Consider the following 12,638-nt stretch of genomic DNA (forward strand, 5'->3'; position numbering starts at 1 on the left):
TGGAACTGATTTCGGATCAGTAAGAGTGGTATGATACACTCTCTTTATTTGGAACTGATTTTGGATCAATAAGAGTGGTATGATACACTCTTTATTTGGAATTGATTTCGGATCAGTAAGAGTGGTATGATACACTCTTTATTTGGAACTAATTTTGGATCAATAAGAGTGGTATGACACACTCTCTTTATTGGAACTGACTTCGGGTCAGTAAGAGTGGTATGAGACACTCTCTTTTATATGGCACTGACTTCGGGTCAGTAGAGGATGGTATGATACATTCTCGATCACTTCTTCTTCTTCATAGTTCAGCAGAGCAGAGCAGTGCAGGGCACTGATGGAAGAGATAGTACAGTCTGGCAGATGGATTAGCAGATGGAGTTCTCCCTAGTTGAGAGGGAGTGTTAAAATTGGCAACTAGGGCCAAACTCCATGTGGGTCTTCTTATTCATGGCAGTTGATATTTTTCTTGGATTCCTCTCATCGAGAGGTGTAGGATTGATCTAAAGATCATCTGATTCCGACATGTATTCATGGAGATATGAATTTATTTGTGTTATGTGACAATTTGTCAATGTCGGCCAACAACCAAATTACCCCCACTTGTCATCCGCGTTTTATTATAAATAGAGGTGGCCTTCAAGTCATTTAGACACACTCACACTCTTGTGATCTCTCTCTTCATTCTGTTTTGGGTTTGATGAAGGAGAGATCTAGAGGGAGTGCCCTAGGCTCTACATTGCCCTAATGAAGAAGGCCTAATGCAATCACGGAGGAGTCTTACAAGCAGTCATGAAAGAGTCTAATACACTGGCCTAATGATACCCTAATCCGCAATAAAGGGAAGCCTAATACGCGGTCATGAAGGAGAGATCCTAACGCTGCCATGGAGAGTCCTAATTAGAGTTAGGGAGAAGCCCTAGACGTGGAGGAGAAAGGGTCTTCTAGGAGTGCCTACGCTACTCTAAATGGTAGCCAATGAAGCCAACCCTATAGACATAGTCATGAAGGATAAAAGAGAGGCACCTATGCTATCCTAAAGGAGGCTCTTACACAGTCCTAGGTGAGGCTTTATCGTAGGTAAGGAGATGCCCTAGGTGCAATTTAGTTGGTGCTCTATCCACTGTCATAATGTACCCTAGCCGTAGGCTTATGAAGAATCCCATATGCTGCATAAAGAAGGTCTAAACGCTGGCAAGGGAGACCTAATCTATACGCTGCTAAAGTATACTTATCCGCAATCTTGTAGGAGACTAGATCATAGTCATGGAGGATGAAGAAGCTCCTCCTTAACGTTGTCATGTCACAGTAAAGAATAAGGCCTAGCCACTGTTAGTGCAGCCCTCATTCCGCAGCAAAAGATGGCACTTATTCATAGTATTAGGAGGCCTGAAAGGACAACATGAAATTGGTGGCAGTGTGGTAAAAGAAGTATGATGACAACAATGTTAGAAGGTTGTTCCTAGGACTGTTGGTTTCTGGAAGATGTTGCATGGTTGGATGCAGCATGATGGTTGGATGCAGAATGGTGATGGAATCACCTTGGAGAATCAGTTGAAGAAGTATGCCTTCACCTGAGTTCAGAACTGCAGTCCAAGTCATCAGATCTGCAACTTCATTATGTTATCTTCATGGTGAAGATCTTTGCGCTTATTTTGACAAGTCAAAGTGTTGACTTCTAATGTATATGTACTATCTCTCTCTCTCTCTACTGAACTATTGAAGAATATAAGAAGAATTGATCAAGGGTTCCCCACATTGGGGTTTGTCCCTGGATGGCGCCACATCTTGTGTCCTCTTGTCTTGGATTATCTTCTGCGATTTATGTTTATGTTCTATTTGCATTTTACTATCATGCTAAGTGTGATTGCTAATTTAGAATTGGTATTGAGCTAATATGGAAAATTGAAGTAAATTTTCTCTAAGCATAGAACATACCAAAATTAACACAAATCCTTAACCTTAATCTCCTAAGTGATCAATGGCTAGGATTAGATCCTAAGCCTCACTTGAGATCAACAATAGAGATTAGATTTAAGTTACTTAAATGATTAAATTATTTATTCTTAGAAACTTGGTTCAATAGTCAACACTAATTAATTTTTTAATTAGTGTACTTTTCCTAAGTTAAACTTAGGAAGGAAATTATAATAATCACTTACTTCTCATGAGCAAGCACCTATGGAAGATTTTGGACTTCTTCGACATGCTCAACATCTAGCCTATGTAGAAGCATTTTTCCGAGCTATAAACATCTGTTAAAATTGTTGAGAAATCTAGCGACAACTAGATTAGGTGATATCTCTTACTTTGATAACTGCTTGTGATGTATTTTTACTTAACTTGATTAGCTTCTTCTTTCACTTGATTATAATTAGTATTCTTATCATTAAACAACTACCAAACAATAAAGAACAATGAGACAAGAGGACACAAGATGTAGGCTATCGGCCAAGGCCAAAACCTCTCCTCTCGAGAAGAAAACCCACAAGAATTCTTCTCTTCTTATAAAACTTCAAATGACGAATTCTAAGACCTGGGACCCTTGTCAAAGTCCCCTCCAAGACCAAGTCAATCCTTCCTCCTTGATGAGCTTTCTTTTCTCTACCAGCTTCGACATCTGCAACTTCTGTAACTTCAATCCTGGCTGCGTCTCCAACAATTGCGACCCCCAGCAACTTGTTCTGCAACTTCAACTGCAGAAACCCTAGATGGCATGTGTGGGATAATAATGATGAATTTGCTTCCTTTCCTTATTCGCTTGGATAGTTATCTCCTTCTTGACTACTCGGCTTGCAAATTGGCCTTTTCCACACCTAATTTCGATCTCCTAAGGTAGTTGCAATCTCAATCTTACTACTACAATTAATGCCCCAATTCTCTCACACATGTGATGGATAGAAGCCCAAAGACAATCCCAAAAGCTTCTTTCTCCTTCTCTTTCTTTGTTAGGTATTCAACTTCCTTTTTTGTCCTCTCCTCCTCTTAGATTGAACTTCTTGAGAACTAATTGGATGATCTCCAAATGAGATCGAAGTCTTCTTATATATAGGCTTCTTTCTAGGTCAAATTGTTGCCTTTAGGCTGAATTGTCCACTCATGAAGGCTGACTTGTTTAAGTCTTCTTATATATAGGCTTCTTTCTAGGTCGAATTGTTGCCTTTAGGCTGAATTGTCTACTCATGATGGCTGACTTGTTTATTTGATGATGACAAGGTCTTGGAGGGTCTATTTGACACTTTTTGACTTTATGTAAATTTTATTTACAAGATGTAACATGCCTAAAAGGGTCTTCCATACATGACAATGACTCAATTGACTCGTAGACTCAATGACAAACCCTAGAAGCACTCAATGGGTGCTTGAGCTATAAATAAATTTTCCTTGAGCATGAAACTCATGCCTCAAGAATGACAATAATAATATATTTTTCTCTTTACATCAAACACATAAAATCATGATTACATATGTTATTATGAAGACTGAACCTAGGTACATATTTCAACACTCCCTCTTAACTATGGAGGTATTCATAATCCATACATGGTATTTGGACATTCTCAAACTGAAAAATTCTCATAAGAAGAGTTGGATTGGTAAGCCATTTCATAAGCTATTATTTCAGCTTATCTTTTTGCATCTCATCATATAAACCAACATTGTCACATAGCAAGGCCTTGACTAACATCTCTATCTTTCCACAAGATCAGAGCACAATGTTGGCGAGACCAATGATTGATAGACACCATCATCATTGTCTCTCAAGGCACATACCCCACTCGGGTGTTCAAAGGGTATGTCCTTTTAGGACAATTCCTGTCTTGGAATAACACGTCGTCAAGGAATTTCTTCTTTGACTACTCTTGCCTATTGGTTGCCCTACCACATCCTCAAAGAGTATCGAAATCAATTTCACATGCTTAACCAATCCTCCATTCTTTCTTCATAACATGAAGACAAGAATGATGTGTCTATCTGTCCCTCTCAACTAGGAAAGATATACCCATTCCTATAAAAGGAATATACTCAAGCTCCCTCTTAACTAGGGACTTGTTTCCAACAATAGTACTCTGCTCTTTGGTGGAGATCATTGTACTATCAGCTGCTTGTAGGGCTCCTCCTTTTGATGTCATGAACTTCATCTTCTAGATCTTTTTCTTAGGGCATCGACCATCCATCACTTTCCTTCAATGAACCATAGGGTTGAACCAATAATCATGTCATCTTTCTCTTCATCGGAAAGTGTTCTTCTAGTCCACAACTAGATTTTATTCATACAACTACCTCTTCCAAGTCATGTTTCTTTCAATATCTTCCATCCAATTACATGAGTGCTAGTTGTAGGTGACATCTACAACTCTCTTTTGGTAGCCCTGTAACAACCCAACCAGATGATTTAAAAAATCAAAATAAACATCAAACCAAAGTTACCTTTTTATGATGGCCTTTTGTCATGACATCAGCTTCATGCAACATCGACATCCTGCAATGACTCCATCTCCAAGACATTCAATGTTAAGGGTCTCCTTCCTTTATAAACTTTATCAAGGTCATCATACCTTCCCCATGGAGATGTCATTGCTAATTTTTCTAGTTATTGGATGTTGATCACTTATCTTATCTTATGTGACAATAGTTGCATCTTTCACGAACTCTTCTTCCTTCACAAATAGCTACCTCGGGAACTTCTAGACACAGTTCCTTCATCATATGAGTCATGATTGTCAACCACCTCATATTCTATATGAGGTCATATTATGTTGATTTCATTTTATCAATATGTAGAAGTTCAAGGCACATTGTCTACATGCCTTCATTCATCATTCTAATGGAAGAGATCCTTCTTCGATCACGCCCATGAGATAGAGCAATTCAACCAAGCTATCTGCAACTATATGATGAAATGACTTTATCTATCAAATATATACATACCTTTTCCTTCTTTTGGTCATCTAGACTTCCTTCTAGCAGCTTCCTTTTCCTTGCTTGAAGATGAAAGTACTTCAAACAACTCAATGTGCTGCACATCTTCATCATCATACCTTTCCAGTGGATCCCATACAAGGTGGACTGTAGACTATCAATGAGACACTTGTAGACTATCTTAATTATCCTCATCCCGCGGGTGCTCCTCCCTAATGATGATGGTGTATAATGATTTTTTTTTATCTTCTATCATGCTAGATGACTTTCTTCCAACCATGCATACTACTACTATGGTTGTCCTTATATGCTTTTAATGGAGATGCCATGAACTACTTTCTTTCTATCATGATGACTGCTACAACCATGTAGACTTCTACTTCAGCTATCCTTTCAAGCTTCTATGACAATGTCATCTCTATTTCAATTATTAATGCATCTTAATGCTAGAGATGCTTCCTATTATGATTGCTATCTTTTACAAAACTGAGAAGAACTAAGTGAAGGAGATTATCTCAGTCTTAGTAGAGATCTTTCACTTCCTCCTTTGATTTCTTCTTTTCAGGTTCTTCCACTTCTTTAGTGATATGGGTCTCATTTCTTTATTTTATCTTCTTGTTGTCCTTCTTAAGTTCATGACAATTTTGTTTAAAGTGCCCATATTCGTTACATTTATAGCATTGTATCTTTGACATATCAACCTTCTTCCTTTTCTGAAGAGCAAACTTTCCTTTTCTCTTGGCCATGGAAGCATATGCTTGAACTTGTTCGTTTGATCCATTATCACTTTTTGCCTTCAACCAAGTTTCTTCAATGTTACATAATGACGAAAGTTCACTGAATGGAGTAGCTTCCTTCTTCCCATAAATACTTGATACAAAGTTACCCCATTCATCAGGGAGTGCATTGAGTACAATGATGGTCTTTTCTTTATCGGACAATATTTCCCCCGACTCTTGTAGTTGGTCTCTTATTTGTGACACCCTCATAAGATATGAGGCTATCCCTTCTTCCTTTGATACCTTCATCTTGTATAGCTTGGTTCTCAAAGATATAACTTCTCTTGCAGTGCTTACGAAGAACAATTCTACTAGCTTATCATAGATTTCTTTTGATTTCTCCAACTTTGCTACATAAGGGATGAGGGGATCCTTGATTGATTCTATAAGGATTCTTTGAGCCCTTATTTCCCCTTTCATATACTTCGTTAGTGCTTGAGCTTGTTCTTGAGATGGTTTGGAGACATTACCCTTGACATATTCAATGACTTCATTTTCTATGAGGATCAAATCTATCCTCTTCTTCCATGCAAGGAAGTTTGATGACCCAACCAATTTGTTGCTCTCCTTGCAGAATGAAGTCATTTTGATTGTAGATTCAAACATAGATATAAAGATACTTACTTGTCAAGTGAAGATGCTCCTTTGATGATGATATCTTCAACTTGATGCCTTTCTTGATGATGATTGATGTTTGCTTCCTTGAAGATGACAATACTTCTTCTTTTAGAGATGTCTTTCTTCAAATATACTTGAAATGTGAATTTCCTTCAAAGAGAGGGAGATCACTGTGATTTCTTTAATCATGATGGCAATGCTTCTTTTTGCTTCCTTGGGATGTAGAAATGTAGAATATGGAGACTTCAAGATGCTTTAAATGTGTAGCCCTTCTTTCTTTGAGTGGAGGTAGGGTTCTTCTTGAAAGTAGTGTCTTTGAGGTCTTCTTCTTATTGTTGCTTCTAGAGGGTATGGTCCTTGTGATGAGATGGGTAGTCCTCCTTGATGCTTCTTATATTTTTTCTTCAAGCTACCTTTCCTTGTCTTGTCACCTTAGCTCCAATACCATGTTGAGAAATCTAGGGGCAACGAGATTAGGTGATTTCTCTTACTTTGATAACTACTTGTGATGTGTTTTTACTTAACTTGATTAACTTCTTCTTTCACTTGATTATAATTAGTATTCTTATCATGAAACAACTACCAAACAATAAAGAACAATGAGACAAGAGGACACAACCTCTTGAGAGGAAATCCCACAAGAATTCTTCACTTTTAGAACTTGAAATGACAAATTCCAAGACCTAGGACCCTTGTCAAAGTCCCCTCCAAGACCAAGTCAATCCTTCCTCGATGAGCTTTCTTTTCTCTAGCAACTTCCACCTTAGCAACTTCTACAACTTCAATCCCAACTGCTTCTCTAGCAACTTCCACCGCGAGCAGCTTTTTCTGCAACTTCGACTGCAGAAACCCTAGATGGCACGTGTGGGATAATAATGATGAATTTGCTTCCTTTCCTTCTTCCCTTGGATAGCCTTCTCCTTCTTGACTACTCGGCTTGCAAATTGTCTTTTTCACACCTAATTTCGGTCTCCTAAGGTAACTACAATCTCGGTCTTACTGTTGCAATTGATGCCCTAATTCTCTCGCACATGTGAAGGATAGAAGCCCAAAGACAATCCCAAAAACTTTGCTTTTTCCTTCTCTTTCTTTGCTAGGTATCCGGCTTCCTTTTTCGTCCTCTCCTCCTCGTAGATCGAACTTCTTGAGAGCTGATTGGATGATCTTCAAATGAGGTCGAAGTCTTTTTATATATAGGCTTCTTTCGAGGTCGAATTGTTATCTTTAGGCTGACTTGTCTACTCATGAAGGCCGATTTGTTTATTTGATGATGACAAGGTCTTGGAGGGTCTATTTGATACTTTGACTTTACATAAATTTTCTTTACAAGATGTAACATGCCTAAAAGGGTCTTCCATACATGATGATGACTCAAGATGATGACTCAATTGACTTGTAGACTCAATGACAAGTCCTAGAAGCACTCAATGGGTGCTTGACCTATAAATAAATTTTCCTTGAGCATGAAACCCATGCCTCTAGAATGACAATAATAAATTTATTTTTCTTTTTACATCAAACACATAAAATCATGATTACATATGTCATTATGAAGACCGAACCTAGTTACATATTTCAACAAAAATGACATATCTCATCTCTTCATAATTGGTCTCAATTTCAAAGAGTCCCACTAAGAAATTAACATAATACTGGGGAATGCAGCACTACAAAGACAGACAAAAAATAGTACTCAATAATCTATTCATAGATACATTCATTTATAAAAAAACACAGTAGTAGAGCTCTATTGCAAAATTCCGATCTCTACACTAACAAAGTGCCCTATAATTGCTTTTGGTCCTACAGCTAAACTAATCTTAATCAACATGTATACATGCTCTATCTCCATCCAAATCAGATCCCTAAATATTAGCCATTGTAGCATTATAGTCCAACACGCCCTCTTAACAATACAGTACTAAAATCATGGACAACAAATACAAGTGAAACTTTCAACTTAATCAGCACTTTCCCTTTTGCATTTCTGGAATTTTGGAGGTACCAAATTCCATCATGCCATCTCATCCACTTTGTAAAGGTATAATTCCCAAACTCCCAATCTCCATATTATCTAAATTGTTGGAGAGAAATCTATATTGAGCTAAACCTCAAATTCCCCCTGGCCTTTGAGATACTTATATTTCAGAGTAAGAAAACACTTCTATTGTCATCATCATCGTTCTTGATTTGGGTTTATATTGGGTCATATCAAAATATCAAATGACCAAAATAAAACTTTTACCTTCCTTTTTTCCTTAGTAATAATGTGATTTCTTTTTATTTATTGCAGTAGTAAACAGTCTTTGATACACTATCTCCCTTCGAACAAGCATTCTGCAATATGGATTTAACGAACCTGAGAACTATCTCATCCACCCTTTTGTAAATCATCTTTGAAATGCTGACATTCACAATCAAAGTATGAGCACTAGTACCTGGTTTTAACAGGTCAGCTATTCGCCCCATCATCTGACAAGCTACAGTGAATCTCCATGGCCCTCAATCAATGGTTTACCTTCTGGCAACGGAGGCTGACAGCTTGCTACATTCTGGAATCTGGACAGGTTCACCTCTTCATATTACTCTACATAATCCCTGGGAAACAGATCTATTGCAGATTCTGAGGCTTATTTACACAACACAAGCAGTCTTTATATCTCTACTCAACAATTAAACAACACTCTCACCTTTTGTGCATAAACCAACAGGAAAATTCTACTGTAAAAAGACTCTATGTTGTTAATTTTGGCAGCTGGGGAGAAATTCCCTAGCCCGTATTTAATTATGAAAAAATAAGTTTTAAAAGTATAAACAAAAATAATTTTATTATGGTCGGCTTCAATCCAGTGGAGGGAAATATACTATTTGAATTTAAATTCTCACCAAGAATTCCAGGTCGGCTTCATGTTGGCTCCCCTCAAAGGTCATGACCCTTTACAGAGACAACTATATATACCCAATTGAGTTGATCTCCGAATGGGACTTGGATATGTCAAAAAATTGCTCTGAGATTTTTGGATGGGTTTCACAGGTCTCCCACATCTTCAGGACTATCGATATATTGGGATGGGTCTCTCGCATTTACTATTCCTTTACTCTCTGTATAGCATTTGCTATAATGTCTCATATGGTTACACTCCCGCATGGTTGCAGTTTCGCATGGTTACATGTCTCGCTCTACAGTAATATCTTATTACAGTGATATGCCTTTCACATTACTGTGATATAACTTTAGACCTAGCTATGGCTTCGCTTCATATTTTGGTTTCGATTTATATGTGATACTTGTAGTATCGTTTCATGGCTTCATATTTTGGCTTTATATACCTGTGGTATCGATTTGTCATATAATACCGCTTCATTCCTGTGGCTTCGATTTGTTATGTGAAATTGCGTTATATTGTGGCTTTGCACTGTGTATGGTATGACATGCCATTGCTCTCACTGCATATGGTATGACACTACAGTATGTCCCTGACTCGCTCGCTACAGTATGGTTGGATTTGTATATGGTTCAGATCAGTATGAATGGCATCGATTCTTGTCTTTAGTCCTGCATTATGGTTACGGTCTCGTCAGTCTCGCGTCTCTTGTTTTATGGTATGTTCTGACATGACCTCAATGCACAGTATGTATGGATGGCATCGCCTAGTTGGTATGTCCCTATGGCCTGGTTGACAGTGCCTGGTTGGTATGGCCCTTGGCCCAGTTGACAGTGCCCAGTTGGTATGACCCTATGGCCCAGCTGACAGTGCCCAGTTGGTATGGCCCTATGCCCTGGTTGACAGTGCCTGGTTGGTATGGCCCGGTTGGCAGTGTCTGGTTGGTATGGTCCACATGGCCCAGTGTGGCAGGGTGGTATATGGTTCACAGAACAGCAGTAGTATGGCGGAACATTATTGGTATTGGCTTACTGGTATGGCACCATCTTAAGTATATATGCAGACCCCTTGTGACCTGTAACCCTGAAGAGAAACTCAGATTCTGATACAGTGATGTTGCAGTAACCCTATTTCATGATTTGAATTTTGTTCACAAACGAAGTTGTGAACAAGATCTGTTTAGGCCTTAGGTAGCCGGTTGTGATAGATTATATTGTTCTTTGTATCTCAGCTGAACAATTGATGAAATCTAATAGAAGAAGAAGAATTGAATTCCGGGTTTTCCCCCTTGTGGGGTTTTTCCCTGGTCTCCAACCAAATTCTGGTGTCTCTATTTGTGCATGTTTTTCTTCTGATGTTCCTTTATTGTTCCGCTGCATTGTTGATGATATTGTTCTTTCTACATAATTGCTAACGATGTTATGATGCTGTGGGGTGAATTTAATGCATAAAAGATGTAATGCAATTATCTAAAGCATAGAACAATATAGCCCTATGGAAAATTAACATATGGTATTCTACTGAGGATGACATCTCGGAGGCTCTTATCTTCTTGGGATATTTGTGAGGGAGCTAGGCCCAATCCTGTTCTGATACCATGGCAGAATAGGTGGGAGTGCAATAATGCAAAGAGACACAAAGTACCAATATTCTATTCATAGATACGTTTATTTATACACAAACACAGTAGCAGTGTTCTACTGGAAATCTCCAATTGTTACACTAACGAACTACCCTACAATTGTGCTTAGACCTACAGCTAAACTACCAATCAACACGTATACAGGTGTTATCTTCATTCTAAAAAAGAGACTTGAATATTAGCTATTGGAGCATTATAGTTCTATGCAAACTTCTTGCAGACAAGGCCTTAAATTGTATATCAATGTCTGCAAACTCAATTTCAAATCGTTTACATCTGAAGATTTTTAGGAGATGGTTAGCCTATATGTGGATTTTGTACTCCAACAAAACTTCTCGCAGACAAGGCCTTAAGTTGTATATCCATTTCTGCTAAGTCAAAATTGTTGACACTTGCAGAGATTGGGGAGATGTTTAACCTATAATTGAGGCATACAGGGTTTACACCCTGGGTTATTAATTGATCTTTGTCCAGAGTTCACCCCTTTGTACTCTTTATTTTTGTTCATGCTTGTTTTTGTATCTTAGGAAATGCAAAAATATGTAGTTTGGTTCCCACATCTCATACTTCTGTTTGAAACAGGAATATAACGATACACTGTTGATGGCTTACCTAGCTATGATCACAAATTGTTCCAGGTATGTGGGAAATCAATCCAAAGGATTGATTATTTGTATTTCTCTAGAAACTCTTTGAAAATTGAATATATTCATCTATTGTTTGATGCAGTACCATGAACGAACTTATCGACAAGTTCAACACAGCTTTTGATAAACAAAGCAGAAGAGGAGGGCGAACTACTTTTCTTTAATTCTTGGTCTTAATTTATGATATCTGGACTGAATTGAGTTGGTTTACATCTCATTCAATACCCGATGCTTTTCTTCTGCTAGCTGATCACATATTTCATTTGGGACGAAGTGTATGTTTACTCTGGGCGGTTTTATCTTATTGCACTACAGTTTTGTCTAAAGGTTGCTCATGTGGATGATCAATATTTTTTCAGTCAGCTGCATGATACCTGAAACTGGCTACAATATTTTCCATATGTGATCAAAGTGTTGTCCATTGCAGTGGTCATTGTCAGCGTTAACTGATTATTATCATGATATGGTTTTCTTGTTCCGTGAATACCAATGAGATAGAATTATAGCAAGATATTAGCTGTACCATCTTGTTCTGGAAATCTGAGGATATTAGTGGCAATTAAAAACCAGCCTTCAACTAAATTCATATGGTTCTTATTTCACGTGGCATTTTTGAAATTTTAGATCTGTTTCCTAGAATGAGTAGCTCCTAGAGCAGGAAGAACACTTATGAGAAGAACCTTTCATTTCTGTGTTCCAAGATGAATTATGTTATTGGGTAAATTGTCTCTCCAACTAAAAGTCTCTTCTTTGTACACCTCTAAAATTCCAAGTGCACTTGCAAGTCATAATCAAGTTCTTCAATCAGCATTTGAGTACTTTGTAAGGTGGAAAGTCAGCATCTCTGTTGCATTTGATGCCACAATGTATGGTTCCCTACATAACTTAGGATCCTCTTTGCAGCATTCAAATGTATGGTCTTTGTTGAAGACATAAACCTTGTGACAATAGCAACTAAACGAATCCAGTCTGGTATTTGTCAAGTATATTGTTATGTAAAAATTACTTAATTTTAGGTTAATTAGACGAAAGGGCATGATCATAAGATCACGCCCTTTCCCAAAAGGGTGTCCTTGGCTGATATACTGCCATAGGCACCCTTTTGGGAAAGGGCATGATCTTAATGATCACATCCTTTTGTCTA

General features: G+C 37.9%; 1 protein-coding gene across 1 annotated transcript in view; it reads left to right on the forward strand.

Annotated features, from left to right (window-relative positions):
• Window positions 1–12,016, forward strand: part of LOC149172416 (COP9 signalosome complex subunit 6-like) — a 156,024-nt gene extending 144,008 nt beyond the window's left edge. Inside the window, exons 8-9 of the mRNA XM_089424319.1 lie at window positions 11,430–11,485; window positions 11,577–12,016. Coding sequence (XP_089280445.1) covers window positions 11,430–11,485; window positions 11,577–11,658 — 138 coding nt within the window. The 3' untranslated portion in view covers window positions 11,659–12,016. The remainder of the gene's footprint in view (window positions 1–11,429; window positions 11,486–11,576) is intronic.
• Window positions 12,017–12,638: the final 622 nt, after the last annotated feature.

This window comes from Pinus tabuliformis, chromosome 4_2 (genome assembly GCF_031772625.1).
Source record: "Pinus tabuliformis cultivar Carrire ecotype Pingquan chromosome 4_2, CPIR1, whole genome shotgun sequence".
NCBI classification, from domain to species: domain Eukaryota; kingdom Viridiplantae; phylum Streptophyta; class Pinopsida; order Pinales; family Pinaceae; genus Pinus; species Pinus tabuliformis.